The 22,170-nt window shown below is 39.8% G+C and overlaps 1 protein-coding gene across 6 annotated transcripts in view; it reads left to right on the top strand.

Moving 5' to 3' along the window:
- KIF13A (kinesin family member 13A) overlaps window positions 1-21,449 on the top strand; it is a 115,307-nt gene extending 93,858 nt beyond the window's left edge. For 2 of the 6 annotated variants that reach the window (XM_068674753.1, XM_068674755.1), the window contains 18 exons: window positions 335-486; window positions 596-728; window positions 854-1,000; window positions 1,989-2,027; window positions 3,369-3,468; window positions 3,556-3,682; window positions 4,563-4,618; window positions 5,872-5,996; window positions 6,991-7,167; window positions 8,514-8,606; window positions 9,445-9,597; window positions 10,514-10,591; window positions 11,117-11,164; window positions 11,605-11,716; window positions 12,632-12,783; window positions 13,311-13,415; window positions 17,470-18,541; window positions 19,416-21,449. In XM_068674753.1, coding sequence (XP_068530854.1) covers window positions 335-486; window positions 596-728; window positions 854-1,000; window positions 1,989-2,027; window positions 3,369-3,468; window positions 3,556-3,682; window positions 4,563-4,618; window positions 5,872-5,996; window positions 6,991-7,167; window positions 8,514-8,606; window positions 9,445-9,597; window positions 10,514-10,591; window positions 11,117-11,164; window positions 11,605-11,716; window positions 12,632-12,783; window positions 13,311-13,415; window positions 17,470-18,541; window positions 19,416-19,699 — 3,153 coding nt within the window. In that variant the 3' untranslated portion in view covers window positions 19,700-21,449. The remainder of the gene's footprint in view (window positions 1-334; window positions 487-595; window positions 729-853; window positions 1,001-1,988; window positions 2,028-3,368; window positions 3,469-3,555; window positions 3,683-4,562; window positions 4,619-5,871; window positions 5,997-6,990; window positions 7,168-8,513; window positions 8,607-9,444; window positions 9,598-10,513; window positions 10,592-11,116; window positions 11,165-11,604; window positions 11,717-12,631; window positions 12,784-13,310; window positions 13,416-17,469; window positions 18,542-19,415) is intronic. The other 4 variants (XM_068674754.1, XM_068674758.1, XM_068674756.1 and 1 more) reach the window with 3 other exon arrangements.
- The last annotated feature ends 721 nt before the right edge of the window (window positions 21,450-22,170 follow it).

Here is a 22,170-nt window from a genome sequence, read left to right on the forward strand (position 1 = left end):
TTGTAAGTCATCTTTAATATGCACAGGGGGAACTATAGTTTATAGAATGACATGTTGTTATATACCTGTTGGGTAAGCTAAGTGTCTTTAAAAATGGTAATGGAGCTGTGAGGTGGTTTCAGTGGAAATTTTCAAGCGTGATACACAGGATGCAAAAGCAATAGTTGCTGAGATGATCTGTTTCATAACTCTTTTGACCAGAGTCAAGCTTTATCATCCAAACTGTATGGCTGAGCCATGCAAGTAAGTAATTGTTTGGTGTGTCCTTACAAACCAATTGAGGAGATGCAGTTATTTCATCTGATTAGATATCATAAGTTTGTCTCATTTCCAGGACTATGTGGTGAATGTCACAGAGGAGTTTTTGGAGTTCATTTCAGAAGGAGCTCTTGCTATCGAGGTGTGGGGTCACAGATGTACAGGCAATGGCACCTCTGTTTGGGAAGTTGATTCTCTTCATGCTAAAACAAGGACGCTGAGAGACAGGTATAAATAAAATGCTTCTATCAGCTTTCCAAAGGCTTTCTAATACCCGTGGCACACAAATCATACTTCCGTGAGGCAAGCATTAAGTTTTGTTGGTATACCTTTTTAGGTGGAATGAAGTAACACGAAGAATAGAAATGTGGATTTCCATACAAGAATTGAATGAGATGGGAGAGTATACTGCAGTTGAACTCCATCAGGCAAAGGATGTAAACACGGGGGGGATTTTCCAGCTTAGGCAGGTATGTCTTTTCGTGTTGTCTTATTCATATGTACTTCGATTCTTAATGTTATTCTTAGTTTCTTTCTGTTGTTTTTTTTTCTCCCTCTCTGCCTTTCTTTCTCTCTTGGCTGCCTTCCTGTTCAGGGTCATTCTCGCAGAGTTCAGGTGACAGTGAAACCTGTACAACATTCGGGAACGTTGCCTCTCATGGTAGAAGCAATTCTTTCAGTCTCCATAGGTGGTGTGACTGCCAGATCAACCAAATTGCAAAGGGGCTTGGACAGCTACCAGGTAAGACAGTTACTTTATCATGCACCAATTTATTTTGTTGATTTTGCTTTGCTGCTCTAGAACCCTACCCAACAGAGTTCCAAAAGGGACCTTAGCTCACACACTGGTACATGATAGGTTAATTTTGTTTTATATTTTTTTGAGTTTAATACATATATTTGATCATAGGGTGCTATATCTGCTTTTTTTTCATGCTTGTAATTTAATGTATAACTGATAAAGAACCAAGTGTAATATTTAGGTATATGCAAGACAGCAGGTATATGGAAGTTGTTTTTACTGTTTGTGTGTAGAGGTGAAATTAATACGAGGTTACTAGTTTGGTTAGTTTCTGTCCCTTGTGGGACAGTGAAAATTTAGGTGAAAAGAATGAGGAAAAAAAAGAGATAGGAAAATGTCTTAGTGAGATACTAGTTATCTTTTCAAGCAGTTTACTTGATCAGTATCAGAAATAGCCATTACTGAATGCAAAAGGGCTGTTAAAGCTAGCAGAAAAAGGTCTTAAGAAGTATAAATGGTTTCTTGCTGCTACTAGATAAATTTGTATAAGAAATTAAGGATCCTTTTAACAGTGATAGCAAAGAACAAGTGAAACAGGTCACCCAGGGAAGAAAGGCACCTTCAGACATTCAGAACCACAAGTAATTCTAGCCATGAATACAGATGAAACTATAAAGTGAAAATATTGATGATATGCTTTCTAAGCCCTTTTTCTGGCACTGTATTCTACGAACTCTTTTTTTTTTTTTTTTTTTTTTTTTACTAAATGTAACCGCTAAAATCATGGCTGAGATGCTGTAGTCTGAAGAAAGATCTGATCCTACCTGTTAATAAGGCTTTGGTTATTTGAATGTTGTAATTTTAACATTATACAAGTTTGTTTGTGGCAAGATGCTTTTGTACTTGTGGTTTGGGGTAATTCTTTGATTTTTCTGTTGAAAAAATGCATGTTCTTTTGTGTTTTACAAAATGTATTTTCTCCTACCAGAAGGAGGAGGAGGATGGTGGTGATATGGATAGTTACCAGGTATTGCTGCTGTTGCTGTCAATCCTGTGGCATGGGGCACAGCTAATGCTAATAGCCAGCAACTTTCCAATGAACAAGCATACTGGTGCAAGCAAAAGCAGCTTTGAAATATATGCTGTGCATTTAAGAGGCTACCTGGGCTATAAAACACTGCTATTTCAGTTTACCACGTGACTTTATACTCTTACAGTGTGCTCTTCTCTCTAGTACTCAGCAGTCAGCTCTCCTAACTGGCTACATGAATTGCTATGGAAATAAAAGCTTAGAAACTTGAATTTAAAATGGAAATAGTTTCCAGTGACTATCTTAGGGGGAGGAAAAAAAAACAAACGCAGGTACACAAGTTCTCCTCAACCAAATTATACAGCATTGGGCTGTTTTGCTTTGTTTTCTAAAGAAAACATCTTAACCTTTGAACACCTTAACCTTTCTGAAATGCTAGTGGGAGAGAGAGTGGTGGATGTGAGTGTGGGGAATACAGAAGTTCAGTGAAACATTTTTTCTATTTTAAGCTCATCTACGTGAAAACAAACCAACAAACCTTGAGCCTGGCTCCTTGTGTGATAAGTAAATACAGGACAGTCACAGTTTAGAAAACTTAAAAGAAGAATCATTTAAAAAGATGGCAAGGGCCAGGATAAGAAATATCTAAAAACGTAAAGCACGTTACAGATCTTACATTGAAGTCTTACTTCTAGTAGGCAGCTTTTAAGGAATTAAAACCAGTTAGGTGAGAATGCTGACATCCCATGAAATAATGGGTTAGGTTTTACAGCAAACTCAAAGATACCAGTTAGGTACTAACTTTTCGCGGGCTGTTTCTGCGCTTCCTGACAAATCACAGAGAAGAATGAACCAGATTTTCTGTGATACCACAAAGCATGATTGCATGATCGGTTTTGTTTGCATGAGAAATCTTTTAATTGCACTGATAGCAGCTGCTAGCAATGGAGTTTTGTGCAGGTTTGAGGGCATACTGACCTGTCTAATCTTCAGGAGAACCTATGATCAACTGATGATACCTGTTTTTCCTATTCCATACGTGATTAAAAAGTTTGATTGCCACTTCTGTGGATAATTAGTCTTTGGTGTATGATTCTGTTCAGCAACTGAGCTAGTCACATTTTCTTTTCCTCCTTTTGGAATATGAAACTTGAAAACAAATAAGCTTCCATTCATGGGTGATGAGGTACTTAATTAGTGTGCATGTTATTTGGGGAAAAAAGTTTTCTGCATCATGCAAGCTGTTTAATAGCGATTCTGATGAAACTGTCGCAAACGTCCCTGCCATTTAATCTTAACCGCAAAGCCGAATAACTTCTATTCTTCTTCCTATGTTAGGAAGAAGACTTAAACTGTGTACGAGAAAGATGGTCTGATGCATTGATAAAACGCAGAGAATACTTAGATGAGCAGATTCAAAAGATCAGCAATAAGCAAGGTTCGAAACTTAAAATTTCTCTCATAAGTACTTTATTCCCTATATCATCAGAAATGTGTCTTATAATACTACCCTCTTTCACTGTAGAAAAATCTGAGGATGATATGGAACGAGAAGCCCGGCTGGTAGAGCAGTGGGTAGGGCTGACAGAAGAGAGGAATGCGGTGTTTGTTCCAGCACCAGGCAGTGGAATTCCCGGTGCCCCTGCAAATTGGTACGTTCAGAAAAAAACATTGGAGTTGTTCGTTTCTTTTACACGAACGTTGCAAACTACAACGTAAAATTCTCAAGATGTTTTATAGCTTTCTAGGTTTTCCTGTAATACCTCCAACTACACTGAGCTGGCATAATAGAAGGTCAGGTGCTTGGTTGAAAGTAATGAGTGTTTGCTTAGTTCCTTTACTACAAAATGGAGTTTTGAGATAGCTGTCGCGGTTTGAACATTGCCTTTGAATTTAATACTATTTTACTTTTTTTTTTTTTTTTTTTTTTAGTTCTGAGAAAGTTATCCTGTAGTTTGATTCCTTTCAAAAAAAAAAAAAAAGGCTCAATTGCTCAAAAATTAATTGTAGAATACATCATTTAATTGAGCTGGGGTGAGGAAGGAAGAAATTCTCATTTAAAAGAAAATTTGAAAAGGAGCAGAAGAAACATATCCCAGAACTTCTCTTTAATTTCATTTAAATATGTGTTTTAAGGCTGTTGAAACTGACTTTGAAAAGTTAAAAAGGTAACATATTAAATTTGTGAAAGTGTGGACAAGAAATAAAAGCTCTAATCAAGTGTACACTGATGTCTCTGATAATGCCTAATATCTCTTCTTCATTGGGTGAATGACGTAGTGATAATTTTTCCTCTCAAATTTAGGATTTTTTTCCCATACTCACTTGAAGTCTGCTGTGGTCATGTAGCTAGAAGTATATTTATTGGTATAAAGACTATGTCTTGCCAGGAGTTTGCTCTAAGTAACCATCAAAATGTTGATAGTCTTAGTCGTTGGTCACAGTTAATAGAAAACTTGCATGGAGAACTGTTTGCCCAGATTAGCTTAGGTTTGTATTTGCCTTCTGTACTGACAGCAGTTTTTGTTTCAGGATTCCACCTGCAGGAATGGAAACACATATACCTGTCCTTTTCCTTGATTTGAATGGTATGTTGTAACAACAGATTAAAAAAATAAAGAAAATAAAGAAATTTAGTTTGGATCAGTAAATTGGTAGATGGAAGAGTGAATCTTAAATGTCTCAGAAGATATAAAAACGTCCTGGCAATGGCACTGTCTGGTATGGCTTGTAGAATGTACTTTCTTCTGATTCTATGCATGGCAATAGTTAAGTACAACTGTTTTAAAATTAAGATAATAATCAGGGATCATACAAGTAGAAGGATTGGTTATACAACAGAAAAATGCATAAAAGAGCAAGCTTAGTTTAAATGGAATGTCAGGCAGGAAAATCCTGTGTGTGTTTTGATGTATAAATCCGCACGTCATTAAAGCACTGATAGAGAATCTTCCAACTCTTCCACTGACTTATCTGTAGAGGCTTAAACAGATGGCTTAATTAAGAGTGTGTTAGGAGCATAACGAGCATTTTGTTAGAGTATCTGAGTGTTCTCCCTCTGAAGGCAATTAGTTTTACATGAGGGAAGACTATGGATTTATGTTCTTGGAGCACAGATACACTGTATGCAGCAAGAGACTGGAGTTAGCACTGTATTTAAGGACTGTTTAGGAAGTCTATAATTATAAACTTGGACATAAAGTAGAGAAGGATCCACAAGCCTAGTCACATCCAGCACTTCAGTGGGCTACTAGGCTTGTTTATACAGACAATACATCAATACCTACTTTAGAAACTGCTTTTGAAAAATTATATATGCTCTTCTTTCTGTGCTCACAGGAAATGTTTTTGATTTTCGTTGTAAGCAGAGGTTAGCAGATAGAAGACCAAGTAGGATATTTACGCAGGGTTATGGATCATTGCACAACACTTTTTTTGTTCAATTAAAGGCCTAAAGTTACCAGAACCACTGTTGTCAATCTTGATACATCAGAACTGATTTAACTAAGAGATTGGCTGTTTAGGCTGGCAGGTGAATAAATGAGGAACTGATTTATTCATGGCTGGGTAAATTTCTTTCCTGAATACCTAGAAATAGTTCTGAATTCTGTTTAGGTCATGTGAGAACATGTTCAGAGGGAGCCTTGGCCCATTTTTACCTCCCCACTTTTCTATACTGCAACCATCTTCAAAATAATGCATAGTAGTAAGATTAATCAGGATTAAATGTGTTATGAATACGGGTAGGGTTTTGTTACAACTGTGTATTACAACTTTGCCTCCATATATTAATGTCCTTTGGTGCAAAACCATTTAATTCTTTGCATGTTTGTTTCATTAGCTGATGACCTCAGTGCCAACGAACAACTTATAGGTCCCCATGCTTCAGGAGTTAACTCCATACTACCAAAGGAGCACGGGAGCCCCTTCTTTTATCTGCCGATCATAAAACACAGCGATGAAGAGGTGAATTGTTAGCAAGCCTCCTTCTTGACAACTGCAGCTTATATTAAAGCTTTCTTCTTATGTTTTATTTTCTCCTTGTATGTATTTAATCACTATGATTATGTCTCTGTATTAGAAGTGCTGCCTTCAGTTTCTGGCCTGTTTGGGTAGGATTTAAGAGGGTTTAAGAGACTTGTTAGCTCTCCTGCCTTAATGCAGAGGTGGAAAGTCTTTGCTCTTGGCAAAAGTCTAATTCAGCTACCTAACTCACAATTCCTTTTTTTCTTTCCTTGCCCCTTCATCATTCCTCTTGTAGGCTCCTAATTATTAAGAGAAAACTGCTTCCTTTACTATGCTGACGAGGCAAAGCTTAATGTTTTTTAAAAAAACTTTTTTCTTCATAGTACACAATTTTTTAAATTCAAAAAAGAAAAAGGGAATTGTTGGAAATTAACGGTTCTGAGTACATTTTGGAGCTTAAATTGTATTTTTTCTACTTTCTGTGCCATCTCAGACCAATGCTTAAGAGTCCCTTTGCACAATAAATGTCAAGCTGAGGTTCAGAAAGAGACGGGGGGATGGAAAAAGACGTTCTGCAGGATGGAACAGATTTATTCTGTATAGACCATTGTAACCTAATTTAACCCAGATGGAAATCTTGCCATTGAGCTCCATACATTTTTAGTACAGCTGCAATAGGATTTCTTTTTCTTCCTCCAATATTGCTTCTGTTCTCTCCTCTGCTTCCTTCTGGGTGAAAACTTCTTTTTGGGGTGGGGGATTGTGCTTCCTGATATATTCCTGATATATATCGTGTTTCCTGATATTTTAACACCTCTTTTGTGCTGCTTCTGATTGCATACTACGAAAGGGTGGTTTTAGTCCATTTTGATCAATGGTACTTATTTTTCTTTCATAAAAGAATTGTTTTACTCTACATTAAGTCATTGTAAATTATTTGTTAGATTGAGTCTTTGATTTTTCTTTCCTTTCTCCATTTGATTTGTCTGCATAGGTTTCAGCCACTGCTGCTTGGGATTCTTCTGTCCATGATTCAGTGTACCTGAACAGGGTCACTCCACAAAATGAGAGGATTTACTTAATAGTGAAGACTACTGTGCAGCTCAGTCATCCTGCTGCAATGGAACTGGTATTACGGAAGAGGATTGCAGCCAATATTTATAACAAGCAGGTAATAAGTTTACATATTCTTTTATTACTAATTTTGTTTGGTATCCCTAATTTTATGAATGTCTTTTCTTAGCTGCCTGCTTCATTTTGCATGTCTCCTTTTCTTATTAAAAACAAATGAAAAACAGATTAGCATAGATTGCAGTGATGCTGTGCACTTCTAGCATAGCCTTTTGACCTGTCAATATTTCAAACTGATCTGTTTCAAAGTCTAACAGGCACTACTTTTGCAACAACAGCAAAGAAAGTGGTTTAACCCTCTTGGTTGTATACTTGAAATGTTTGATTTTGAGGAGTTTGCAGTAGCTTGTCTAATACAGGGTTACTGTAGCCCACTCTGTTCCTGACGGCATCTTTGGGGCGTTTAGATGTTCGGTGTGAACACAATATATCTTTTTCATTTCTTTATTATTTTCTCTGCTAATTACAAACTAGGCTTGTTTCCCTGCACTGCCCAAATGTATATTTTTTCTACCCACTTTTAAATGGTGATCTCAAATAGGGTGTTTTCATGGGCAGCAAGAGTGGTTGCTGTTTCCCTTGCTTTGCTGCTCATGGGTTTAGACAGCAAGATGTTCTCCAAAATCATGTTCATTTTTGTTTCCCGGACAATTAGGTCCAAGAGCTTATCTCAGAATTGCTTTGGATTTTGCAATAGGAGGGGGATGTAGGGGTGGGACACAAAACCCCTGTTGTATTACTAAGCAACTTACTAAACAGCTGAATTATTATTATTTTTTTAATTAATATTATTTATTTTGTTTGCTTTGTGTTTTTTTGTGTGCGTATTGTTTTGTATTTAGCATGCTTTCCTTTGTCAGTTTCATTTGTCTCAGATGCCTTATTAGATGAAAGTTAAGTTTACAGTTAGTGATGTAAGGGCTAACTAGTCTAACAATGCAGCACACTAAGTTTGTGACTACGACAGTGAAAACTGTGGCTGCTCGTCCAATTGTGGCTAGAGATCATTCCTATGCTTTGCTATAGCGAGAAGAATGTTCTGCTTATTTAACAGGCGGCTGACAAAGTGAGAAGTGTTGGTGCCAACACAGTACAGACTTCTTACAGCCACAGTTCCTAAGCTACAAGTTATTACACAAGGATAGAGCTTCAGTGCAAAACAGGAGTAAACTGTTACTGTTTGAACTTGACAGCATTTTGTGCTGACTACAAAGCTTTAAAAAGTACTCTAAGGATTGTGAATGCTGAAAAGGAGCTTACTTAGTTATTGTCCTGGAGAATGTGCTTTTGTGGTAAAATAAATTTTTGCATTGCAACCTTTTTTTTTCTTAGAACTTAATAAATAATTATTATCAAAACAATAACTGGGAATTACTTTGTTTCTAGAGTTTTACCCAGAGCCTGAAAAGGAGAATATCCTTGAAAAATATATATTATGCCTGTGGAGTGACCTATGAAATTGTATCCAATATACCAAAGGTAAATTACACTGTGTTTCTCTGGCAAATTCACTGAAAATAGCAGAATAACTATTGTAGTAGGTGGCACTAATTGCAAAGTAAATGGCCTACTTTGTTGATATGAGGCAGCTTGCCAAAGTACGTATCCTGCTGTTCAGTGGTGAGGTTGTTTTTACCTTAAACAGTAGAAAACTGTGGGGATTTTATTTTCTCTTTTACTGTGTAAACTGAGTTCTTGTAGTAGAGCTATTTTTGAAATTGTATTAGCTGCTTCAGGGAGAATTAAGAGGCTACTCAGAGGGATATTCGGGTCACTATAGCTAGGAAAATCAGTTCAACAGGAATATAAACTATATATTTTACATCAAAAACTTGTACAAATTGGAAATGTGCTCTAACATAGATTGTAAAGGTAACCTGGACAAAAGAAAAGAAATAGTTTTGTCGCCATGTAATTGTCACTTTCGTGTGGTATTACTTTCACTTTAAACTCTAGGGAAATCACACAGACTGTCTAAGGTTTGGTAAGGAATTTGCATTTGCTTGCCTAGGATGTTGTCATTAGTCAATCTGTAACACAGGAGATTTAAGGTTAGATACGTGTTATTCCTAAGTACATAAACTACAAGAAATGCGCAAAATTTCTCCTAAGCATGGCCTCTTCTTCATTCAGTATCATTTAACGTGTGTGTTGAAAAGTCCCGGGTTATTGATTGTAATTACAATTGCTAATTAAGTTAAGGATTACTGATTCAAATTAAAATTTGTGGATCATGGTGGTCTAAATAAGTGAATCAGCACATTAAAAACAATAGGCTTTAATTTGAAAAACTTAAATAGTGTAACTTGCAATTTAGGCTACAGAAGAAATTGAGGATCGTGAGACCTTAGCACTGATGGCTGCAAGGAGCGAGAATGAGGGCACATCTGATGGTGAAACTTACATTGAGAAATATACACGTGGTGTGCTGCAAGTGGAGAACATTTTGAGCCTTGAACGACTCAGACAGGTAAGGAAAAGGCACTTCTTGCACCTTTTGAACTGAATTACTACAGTCCAAGTAGAGATGATGGGTGGTTTTGTTTTATTAATATTGAATGTTGCTTGGTTTGTTTGTTCTTAAGAGAGAAAACATTGGACGGGTAAATGTGAGTTACTTCTGTGAAATACATAGTTCCAGCAATGGTAACTGTAGCTGGCAATGGGGAAGCTGAACAGGCAAAGGCCAAAGAATGAATTTCAGATACAAATTTTGGTGGTTGTGTCTGCAAATTAAGATTTGTGAATGCAAGCTCTGTTTCCTGTCATTAGGCACACTGAAAAAAAGCTGCTGGCTGAATTGCAGGGCCCAAAGGGTGGTGATCAGTGGTGCAGTGTCTAGCTGGAGGCCAGTAACTGGCAGTGTGCCACAAGGGTCAGTCCTGGGCCCAGTGCAGTTTATCAGTCTCCATTAATGATCTGTATGGAGCGTTCCCTCAGCAAGTTTCCAGATGACATGAACTCCGGGGAGCTGTGGATACACCAGAGGGTTGTGCTGCCACCCAGAGGGACCTTGACATGGTGGAAAGATGGGCTGACAGGAACCTTATGAAGCTCAGCAAGTGCAAAGTCCTGCGTTCAAACTGAAACACAGGAGGTGTTTCCTGATATTTCCTGCCTGAACATCAGGAAACAGTGCTTTACTGTATGGGTGACTGAGCCATGGAAAAAGTTGTGGAGTTTCCCTCCTCGGAGATACTCAGAAGTTATTTGGACATGGTGCTGGGCACGCGGCTCTTGGTGGCCCTGCTTAGCAGGGAAGTTGGCCCAGATAACCTCCAGAAGTCCCTTCCAACCTCAACCACCCTGAGATTCTGTGATTCTGTCGTGTTTGATTGTTTCTCTGATACCAGCACTATTTTAATATGATCTTTTCTTCTACACAGGCAGTCACAGTCAAAGAGGCACTCTCCACCAAAGCGAGAAACATCCGCAGAAGCATGAGCACTCCTAATGTCCACAACGTAAGGACTCTTTCTCTGTTAAATCAGTACGAATTGAGTGGTGTCTGTGTGCTGGTGTAATACGTGCACAATGTGATACGGTAATGATTATTCTGAGCTAGGACTAGCCTACCTGTGGAAAAGTTTTTGTGAATGAGAGTCAAATGTTTTATAGGAATCCCTGCGCACAGCTTTGCATCCTGGAAGAGAGGAAGGTTGACAGGGAGGTGGGAGGTTTGGTCAGAACTCCTCCTGTTTTGGAAGTAGTTGAGAATGATGGCTGCAGTGAATCAGATTACTTTTTTTACTTTTGTATCAAAGTCTCTTTATTTTTTTGGTAGCATCAGGGATCATTTCCATTTTGCATTTTATGCATTCTTCTCTCACCTACTCATATATACCACAAATGTAGCTGTCCTTACAAGTAATCTTATCTGAAAAGAGAGAACATGGAAGTTGTCAGGACTACATGATCACGTCTCCTTAAGACATATTTTGTAAATGAAAGGGATGCATTTTGTCATTCTGTCTGTTGGTGTATTGTAGGTATCCTGTAGCCGACTAGATCTTTCTGCCTGTGATGAAGATGATAAGGTATGTAAATGTGAAATTCACTAAAAGAAGGTGCACACTCTCAGATTTTTTTCTTCTTCAAAGCATGATCTATTTAAGATTTTTTTTTAAAGGGAAACAGTGTTTTAACTGTATGTTTACATAATACATCTAGAAAATGCTAATTACATCGTACTTGAATAAGATGTAATTATCTTTTGTTATTCTCTGCTCTTCATATTAGAATGATAGAAATTGAAATTTAAGAAATGTTAAATGAAGATGGGGCAAAACTTAATTTATTTTCAATGGAAAGTTAATCAGATTATGAACACTTCATCTATGTGAGGCAGAAAATTGTCTTGAAATCAGAAACTTTATATTCCCAAGTATTAAAAAAAAAAAAAACAAACTACTTTTGAGTTTAATTTCTCCATGTTTTCCTGTATCAGCATGCATATTTATGTATTTTTGTTTCTTAGGGTTGGTCTGAAAGTCACCTAGATATATCTGACTGTTCTTCCAGTTACCAAGATGTATCATGCTATGGTACTTTACCCAGAGAGTCACCTCGCAAGAGCAAAGATGGCAGTGGTGAGACTGAAGTATAATAACTATGTAATAACTATGTTTGTGATTCTTTTTCATTACTGCACTAAAGTAAAAATTAAATATCAGTGCTCTTCCTGTTAATTTCTCAGTTCACTTCTGTTAAATGCTTTCTCCAGCTTCCTGCTTTAGCAGCTAAACATAATCTAGAAATAGGGGAGAAAAGGAAAAATGCATGAGGACATTCAGGAAAGGATAGGAAATCAGGGAATTGGGGGGTGTCCAAAAAAACAACAAAAAAAGACAAACTAGATGTGGATCAAAACAGAAGGAGAGTAAAGGAGGAGCTGCTATTAGTTTATGAATTTGAAAATGAAGAGACTTATGTCAAAGCGGGAAAGGTTCTTTTTCATTTTTTTTGCATGATTTTGGATATTTACTCTTCCATGTCAGCTGTCACAGATGCCTTATTTTCTTTAGGTCAACTTGTAACCTGCTCTTGAGCAGGTGATGTAGGTAGAGACACTGTAGGTAGGTAGCAGCAAAGCAGGGTCAGAAAGTTCATTCGTTGCTTCCTTCCTATAATTTCATTTTTGATCATCCCAGTTGTGAGGATTACTGGCATGGTTCCAGTGCAGAATTAGTTTCTGTGTCAGGGATGATTCCCACTTCTTATGACTGAGATGAAAAGGGAAAAACTGGAGCCTCAGAGTAGGAGGGGCAGATAATGCTGTTCTCTGCTGTCTTTCTATTCCTAGGTTCCTCAGAGGAACAGAATCTCCCTTTCTAGAGCTCAGCACTATCTCATGCTTGGAGCAGTGGCTGAATAATGAAATATTGCCATTCTTTGTGTAGCCATCGAATTGCCAAATGCATGGCTTAGCCTTCCATTATTTTGTGTTACACTCTTGCAGTCAAGATATAAAAAACTGAAATGCAATATTTCTGCTTTTGTCCTAGGTGCTGTGTCAGAGAATTCCCATGCTTTAATGGCCAGCCCTTTTAAAGCGTTTTCTCCTCAGCCACCAAAGTTTTTCAAACCCTTAATGCCAGTGAAAGAGGAACATAAAAGGAAGACCCCACTGGAAAGCCGACCTCTGCTTAGTCAAGAGGTAATCTTTGAAAACTACCTTGCTCTAAGTGAAGATCAATTCATTTTGCATACTTGGCTAATTGTTTGCCATGTGTATCTGTTGCAGTAGAATGTTGTGATTCCCTATTTAAAATTAATCAGGATGGGCTTTAGATGTAGTGGGGTTTTGGTTTCTTATTTTTTACCTCAAGCATTGTTTTTTTTTTGACTTCTTGGTAAGTATTCTCCTTTATTAGGGTACTTGTATTTTAAAGTAACAGCAACCTGCTTTTTTATTTTTCCTTCAGCAAGATGTTGGTGTATTTTTTCTCAGATAAATAATTTTGTGGAACAGTGTTCTCTGGTGGTTAAAAGCCTGACTTTTATTCTTCAGCCTAAAACACTGTTGAGAGAAGCGCATGATTTTTTCTACCTGTTAACTTGGATTTCGGTGTAATATATGGCTATCGTGGGTGTTCCACTTGCATCACTTCTTAACACGTTGCTGCCCTGCATGCATTTAGCGTTGTGGCTTGTGTGATGTGTCGTGTGTCTTACCCTTTGCAGAGTATGCCTTCATCTCAGGTGCATTGCGCTGGCTGTGTTGTGCCGTCAGGAAGCAATGCCAGCAGCATGCCTGTAGAAAGCAATAGCATACATGAGGAAAAGATTGTAAGTTTTGTACCAGTTTCTTTTCCGAGGCCTGGTGGCGGGCTTAGAGCCGTTTGGTGGTGGGCTTAAGGCACTTACGCTACCGCAGCAGGAAAATCAGGGTTAATGTGCACATAATCACCTGTGATCATAACTCATGGTTATAATGAGTGGTCGCTTGCCTGATTTGTGAATGCAGTCTTTAATTGGAAATAACTCGATTGTAGGGTTTTTTTGTTGTTTGTTGTTTTTTTTTTTTTAAAAAAAAACTATTTGTATGTGTTTTGTCTTGTGGGGAGGGCGGGAGAGGGGAGGCTTTCATTTTTGCAGTGCACAAATGGTGAAGTAAAGTGTGGTTCAGTGAATCATGTCGTTGCCACTCTAATATACCTTGTGTGTTACCCAGATTTTGTGACTATACCCCAGAGTAAATGGAATGGTCCCATTTGGTGTAAGTAACCGTGCATTTAGGTGTGGGTACACTATAAAAGCTTCTAATTGCCTGATGTGGGAGCAGTGTCACTAAAATGAGATTGCCGCTCGTAATTAACCTGCAGTCTGTCTTCATCATAATTCAGGCGCTGGATTTAGGTGGAGGGTTTTCATTTTTCTATTTACCTGCCAAATCCTTTTCTCACTGCTGCTTCAGCAAACGTTGTATCATCATTCCTGCTGTATGAAGGACTTGGTTTTTGGGCTGTGGGACATGGCTGTGAATACTTGCTTTAATCAGAGCTTTGGATTTAATATTCAGAACCTTGACATTATTTCCCTTAAGTATTATGGACATCTTACTACAAAGTGTGGGATTCTTCCTACTCAGTGTTATTTGCATTCCTACCATATAGCCAGGCCATTAGAAGAATTTATTCTGGTTATTTCTAATGCCATTTCAGAGGTTGTTACACCAAAGTCTGCTGAGAGTTCCAGTGTATGCACTGGAAGTTTGGCTGTTTCCAGGTGGCAGCTGTTTTCTTTTCCATCGTGTTACTTTTCAATAAGGCAGCGTGAGTCAGTGTGTCAGCTGAGTCACAGCCCCAAGTGGCAGGGAAGTACATGGGAGACAAAATCTTCCACTGGGCTGAAAAACAGAAAACGTCCCGTAAAAACTAATCTGCTACCACATTTTCCACAGCAGCTTCAGAGCAGTTCTGATCCCTTGAGTGAAAGCAGGGTCCCAGCCCAGGCATGCTTTGACTTCACCACAATCTGTGCCCGTGCTGTTTTCCAAAGACAAGCAGAAGCTTTCAGAGCTGGAACGGGGCAATGTCCTGCACCAGGCTTTTCCAATTCCACTGAAGCCGATTCACTGAACACTTTAGGTCCATCACTGAACACTTTAGGTCCACTGCAGCCAGCTGGGCCCTGAGAAGAGCCATTCTTTCGATTCTCAGCTGCTTGCTAATGCCATTGCACTGACTTCTCCCTTCCCTCAACACAGACTTGTCTTCAGTCACCTAGTCAGTCAGATCACGGGAACTGATCCATCAGCTGAAAAACGCTGTGTAGGGGTAGTTAGAGTTCAGCTGGGTCCTCTTCCCTGTCTGACCACCGGAGTGGGAAGAAGGGAGGCAGGCAAGAGCTGGCAGCCGTGAGTGGGGAGGAGGTTGCAACAGCTACCCCAGCCTTGGTTTTATCACATTGTGGCTTCTTCTTGGTTTGTTTATCTCTCAGGAAGGAAGCCTTTGTAAGGTGTAGGCTTCCCAGGCGACTGCATTTTACAGAGCTGGAACAAGCCTGTGTTGACCAGGCTGGACAATGTATCTCACACATTTAGATGAACAGCGATCTCAGAATGAGTTCAGAGATGACCCTTGGGTAGAATCATGCCTCCACATGAAAATTGAGCAGTCTGCTCCTCTCTGATTGAAAGTGAAGTTTCCACATTATTAATCAGTGCTCTAAATGATTGCTCCATGGTACAGTGCTTCTTATTCCTAATTAATAGCTGGGTGACTGGTGTAGCTTCAGGTGTGATACTCACTTGCATCTTTTACTTTATACTGCATGTAAAAATGCATTAGAAATAACAAAATGACTAAACAAACAGAAAGCTAATGATTTTAACTGGATAAATATTTTGTATCTAAGTAGACATAAGAGTGATATTTGGCCCTTTCCTTGTGTTTCTCCAGGATCTTAACTTTTTCTTGAGTAGTCAAAACACATCTGTTGATGGCAGAGGGGGAGGGCTGAGGTGGTTAACAGAAAATGTTTTTCTTTAATTGGCCTTAAATAGAGCATTCAGCCTGAAATTTCAGGTAGCCCTTCCACATCTGTTAAATACTGCAGCTGTTTTAAAGCAGCCTGACACAAGAGCATGTCCTCTGTAAAAAGTGAGAACAGTGAAATACGTTAAGGTCAGAGTAAATGTTGTCATACTCAGTGTATTTCACTAATGGCTGTAATTAACTTTTCTCAGGGTTTTCTTACCTAGCAAATCCTCCTAGTGGGCAATGAACTTAATGCTGTGAAAATTGAAGCACCAGTAGTGTAACCACCAAATAAATATTATTAATTTTAAATGAGTAAAACAGGGACAAGCATCTTCAAGGTTACTTGAGAGCTGTAATTCAGAATCTGAAAACTCAGGTACTTTTTAACTAAGAAAAGAAGTGTGTTTGTAACTAAGCAGGTGCACGAAAGCTGCTTTGTGTTGGAGTTCTTGTTTACTTTGCTTCTGTTATTGCTGAATCCTGATGTATCATCTTCTGTCCTTAGTTCTTGCTGGGATATTCTTACTGTTGCCAGTTCTTAAATCTGTTTTTCATTATAGTTTTCTGTTACTTCCCAGGGAGGTGTCACAGTTTCTTTACCAGTTCTTCATGGGTGTTATTCTTTGGTTCTTCCAGTAGCCTGAGCAGTACAAGAAGGTTTCCTTCTTTTTTCCCCACATATTGGGGAAAGACCTTGTTACAGATAAGGACTGTAGTGAGTAGTGATCACTTCAAAAACAGATGAGAAAATTCTTCCGGAAAGCATTTCCAAAAACATGAAGGACGAGAAAGTGTTGGGCAGAGAGCACTGACAGCGTACCAGACATTGCCAGCGGGCTGAGAGAGGTGGTCCTTGCTTCTCTGTTCAGAACTGGTGAGGCTGTGTCTGAAATACCCTGTCCAGTTCTGGGCTCTGCAGTACAAGGAGGAGAAGGACTTGCTGAAGCAGGGCTACAGAGATCACTGACGGTTTGGAGCATCTGACACGAGAGGCTGAGCGAGCTGGAGGAGAGAAGGCTTGCGGGGAATCTTAATGCATAAAAAACACCCGGTGGAAGGAAGTGAAGTTGGGGCAGGTTCTTCTCAGTAGCGTGCCAGGTGGCAGGCAGTGGGCACAAACTGAAATGTAAGATTCCATCAGAACACAAGGAAACACTTTTTGCACTGCGAGGGTGGTCAGACACTGAAAAGGGTTGCGCAGAGAGGATGTGGGGTCTCCATCCTTGGAGATGCTTGAAACCCACCTGACTGAACGCTGTACTGCACAGTCTGCTCCAGGTGGCCCAGCTGGAGCAGGGCAGTTGGGCTCAATGATCTCCAGCTGCCTTCCAGCCTGGGATTTCTCTGATACAAGCAATCTGAACAAACCCGTTTGCCATCCATGCATGTGAAGCTTTGTTATACCATTATTTGAACAGAAGAGAGATGTCATACAGACTGTCTACAGTGTTCAGAGCTTAGATGCAACAGTGGCAAGCAGTGTGTAAATATCTTGGTATGTTTTGTCTTACAGAAATTGATTTTTTTCTGAGTTCTCAGACGGCAAAATAGAGTACCATAAAGCCTTCAAGTTTTACTGAAAGACTATTGTAATGTGGATTCTTTTCCTGTATGTCAAGACAAGTTGCTTTATGAATCTCCGACTTGCTTTCCTCATCTGTAAAATGTTTTAAATATTTGCCTAAGTTAAGGAATTTTAAGAACAGTTCTTTTCAGAGGGGTCTTCCATTCTTCAGCTGAGGAGTACTAAACATGTATATTTCTCCATGCTCAGAAGGGAAAAATCAAGTGAGGTTGATTTTCTTGAAAAAGATTACTGTCGTAGGATGCTAATCCCACCCAACTCTCTTCTTTTGCAGGACTCTGAGGAGGAAGACAGTGAGCTGGAGGCCATTAATAAGAAGCTGATAAGTCCACAAAATTTTAAAAATTTCCGACCTTATGTACCAGAGGAGTTTGCTGACTTCAGTGTTTACAATGCTAGCCTGGAAAGCAGGGAGTGGTTTTCTTCTAAATCAGACTTCATGAGTTCACGTGTTCTTGAGAAAGAGGTATCCCGCAGCCCCACCACTAGCAGTATCACTAGTGGCTACTTTTCCCACAGTGCCTCTAACGCTACCCTGTCTGACATGCTTGTTCCCTGTAGTGATAGCACAGACCAGCTAGCCAGTCACGTCAAGGAGCTGGACTCTAATGACTCTTCAGGAGCACCCCTTGCACATGATTTAAGATCTTCTTTGAACAAGGAGTTTCGAGAGTCAGAAAAGGAGTTAGCGAGAGAAAAGTTACCTACATTGCCACTGAAAGAAAACAGTGCCTTAACAGAACAAGTCCCACTGTCCCTCAATGCCACTGACAAAGACTCTCAGCATTTACCCAGAGCTGGATCGTTTCCAGCTCTAAGCTCCTCTGATGGCAAAAATGCCTGTCGTACGATTGAATTTTCAGCGCGTGAAGCAACGGTTGAGCACACGATGGACATTGTTGAAGATCATTCATTTACAGAGTTTATGGGCGTCGAAGACGGAAAGGACTTTGACCACTCGACAGCCCCGCAGTCCTGTTCCCTTGCGTCCTCCAACGGAGTGAGTGCCTCGGAGCTGTCCCAAGGAACTGACGAGGAGCAGGGCACGTGTGCGGGCTCTGCAAACACCAGGGAACGGCCTCCGTGTTCTGTGTTAGCAAAAGAGACTTTGGACCACGAGACTTACCCTGATGCTTCCATAGATGAATTCAGCGGGAAGGACCACTTGGATGGCTCCGACTGCGAGGAGGGTGCTTCTGCAGATCACCCCCACGTCTTGCCCAGCTGGGTGGCCGTGGGTGAACAGGTCTGCGTTGGAAGTAACAAGATGGGCACGGTGAGATACGTGGGAACGGTGGATTTCTCAGCTGGAATCTGGGTTGGAGTTGAGCTAAATGTTCAGCTGGGTAAGCCTAAATGTGCTCTTGGTTATCTGTGCACTTAGCATGATCTATTTTAAGGTTGCATTACAACCACGTGCAGTCCAATTCCATAATAGCTTGGCGTCTGGCACGCAGCATTCTGGGCTTTCTGTTTACAAGGATGTTTTGATAAGCATTGAATTTCAGATGTCTTACAGCCTTGTTCTTCTTGCTAAATGCAAAATAATGCTTTGCGTGTTGTAGTAGTTCCCATCACACCTGTCTGCTTTTATAGATCAGAAAAACAAGCAAAGCCTAAAACTGGCAGATATTTTTCTATCAGTGTGCGTGTTGATGGGCAGTGCTAACAATGGGCACCACCAGTCAAATGGGTTGGCTGCCTGTAGCTTTCAGAGGTTTGTTGTGTTTTGTTTTTTTTTTCCCCCAGGCAAAAACTTGATTATAGAGTACAAGTTGCCTTTAACTTTAACTTGATGGGGTCTGGAAGAAAATCAGTGTTCTGTAAGTGTTAAGAGATTCCAACAGAAAGTGCCTTCAGATCCTCAGACAGTATTTTTAGCAGTTTAATAGTTTTTAGCACTTATACTTGTCTGACAGATAAGTTTTAAGCTTTACAAATAACTGGTTTTGAGGATCATTTTTTGAAGTGAACAAATGTTTACCTTTTTAAACTGTTAGTTAAAGTAGTATTTTAGGTAAAGTCATCTCTTTGGTCACAGTTCAAGCCCTCCTTTCCAGGTTTTGCTCACACTAGTGCTTGTTGTCTGTGTGGTTTTAGCACTCACAGCTAAAAACCTTGCTGTTTCACAGACAGCCAAAAACATGCACTCTTCAATGCTACAGTTATATTTTCTGATAAATTCTGATGATTAATTCTGTGCATTTATTTTCATCGAAGGGAAGCACGACGGAACTGTAAAAGGTAAAGAGTACTTCCACTGCAAGCCACGACACGGCGTGTTTGTTCGTCCCGGACGCCTCAGTAAAGCACCAGCTCCCACCAGGAAATGGAGTAGCACTTCGCGGTCTCAGGCATCTTCCACTGTAGAGAAACGGAGAAGTTCCGTGCTTCAAGGCTCATCTTCCACATCTAAAACAGGAGAAGTCCTCTGTCATTCAGGAGACGCGGCGGCTTCTGCTTTTTCTAGGAAACAGGAAAACAGGAAATCATGGATTAACTAAACGGCAGTATTTTTGCACTTACTACACGCGTCACTGTGTAGAAAACTTTATGGATTTTTGAAGCTATTGTACATTTTAATCTGTCCATACAGAATGTGTATTCTCCAGAGTCCTTGACTTAATTCTCTAATTTTTTATAAATAATATATATATTATATATATGAATGTGTATCTATAGTTCATCTGCCAGTGGGCAGATACGGCTGCACACTAAAATACAGTTAAAGCTGACCTGTAGATAATTGAGGTACTGGACTATTTGTTACGCAACAACTTGGGAGATATATTTTAAACAACAAAAAAATATTTTATTGTGGAAAAACAGGATGTAAATCCGTATTTGGAAAAAAAAAAAAAAACTATGGTTTGCTGTTCTTCATTACCAAAGAACTTGTTTTAGATTGACACATTTGCTGTTTATATCTTTCTATTGTAAATGTTTTAACGGATAACGTGGTGCCATGTTTCTTTTAGTCACTGGGCACCGTGCAGCCTTATGTTCTGTGTTTAAGCACACTGAAATATCCAACTGCTTCATCATTTTTTTTGTCTTCCTAGAGGCCTGCCACTGTGCTGACTTGGCATTGTAGTGAAGTGACTAACGATGCCTGAAGCTCAGAGTCTGGTGTTTCATGTGTTAACATAAGCCAGCCGGGCAGTTCGACTGCAGAAACAGTATTACTGCAAGGGCGCGAGAGGACGACATTTGGGGTTTTGTTTTTGTTTTTTAGGGGTTTGTGGGGGAAACAGGGAAACAAAGAAGCAGTAGATGGATCGTGACTGCAAACTTTGCACTTGTTACTTGCTGGTTATTATCAAGATGAAATAGAAACTGCTAAAGTAATTTTAATCTGTAAAGTTTATTTTAATAATGGGAATGATGGAGGGATTTGTGTCTGGTGCTCATGAATTCCTAAGAATGTTGTTCCACGTGTAGATACTGTAGATGCCTGTACAAGTGTTCTGGATGTTTGTAAAGTGACATGGTAAAAAATGGGTGAAGTGAATGGCCTGCTGTATCTGTTCTCTTTGTTCTTAGCAAGTGAGTGATTGCGATACCTGGGACCTTACTGAAAAGCTGCTGTTCTTTCTTTGATTGTTGTGTACAGTAAGCGGACTCTAGTGTTTTACTATTTACTGTAAAGAACTGTAATTTATATACTGCCATACTGTATTTAATTGGTACAGACGTATTGTGTGTTAGAATACAGACTGTTTACTTGGGATTTTAAAAAAAATGTTTGACTTGTATTTGATACAATTTGGTTTCATGATACCATGAAACCCAAGCTGATACCAGCGGCTGGTGCTCAGATGCAGCATACTTTGTACCAGTGGTGAAGGACTGCGACTGGAGTGGAACACGGGGTGGCGTTAACCTGTTATAACTGCTTCCTGCAGCACAGGATGGGAAGAGCCCACGCGGATACACGTTCCTCACCTGCTGCTTTCCCTTCCCTTCGCTCCAAGGGGGAGCAGAGCTGCGTAACTCCTGCCAGGGAACAGCACAAGCGCTAACAGCGGGTGTGGGCCAAGGGGAGATTGGAGAGGCTCCTGGAAGGCAGGCTCCTTACTCAGTGTGTACGGCCCTCGTCTGAGCAGAACGCGGTTGGCAGCTGGGAGGGCGGTGTGTGGGGGGGGCGGGCGAAATTCAGTGTGCTTGCCCTTGACATAACTTCTGGCAGCTCTGGGACGGGATTCTCACACGCTTGTGTTAATCCATTTTGGCGGAATGAAGACCTTTACACAACTTGTGGTGTCCAGCTGCTCTTGCTTCGTAAACAACGACTCTTGCTGGAGGAAATTACCAGAACAGCAAAAACTTCTTTAGGCAGGAATATTTTGTCAGGCACAGATGATCCTAGAATGCTGCCAAGTGTCTTGAAGTTAATTTTTAGATGCCACTTAACCTTTTTATAAAGCTTTTTAAAAAAAGTGTGTATGTATATGCACATTTGTATAAATATTTGTCCTAGGTCACTACAAACAATTTTGAAAGTTAACGTAGCCATTCTGGTATGACAAAGATGCAGAATTTATACCAGGTTAGCATCAGCTGAGCTAGGCTGTGCATTGTTCTCAGCCTTTAAGAATACAGAATACATGAGTGCTTAAGGAACACTGAAATAATTGTACTTCCTGGAGCATACAATCTACAAATGCCAGAGAAACATAAAGAAGCCAACCTGTTTGCAAGCTGTAAGCCTTTGGCATAACCTGTGCTATCATGACGTTTACTTTTTGCGAAGCTGGCACATTAACACGTCCTGCCCGAGGTTAATTTATAAATTGGAAGAAAAGTGCCTAATGAGTGCTGGGACATAATGTGAAAATGCAGGCAGGCCTTCTGGTTGATGTGCTTCTCTGACTGGGCTGCTAAACAGAAGCAGGTTTTCTGTTCCTCGGGTCAGGGGAGCAGCTTGCTGCCCTGAACTTTGTAACCAGTGGAAGAATGCCATGGGGAGCGTCCA

The sequence above is a fragment of the Anas acuta genome, chromosome 2 (assembly GCF_963932015.1).
Source record: "Anas acuta chromosome 2, bAnaAcu1.1, whole genome shotgun sequence".
In the NCBI taxonomy this organism is placed as follows: domain Eukaryota; kingdom Metazoa; phylum Chordata; class Aves; order Anseriformes; family Anatidae; genus Anas; species Anas acuta.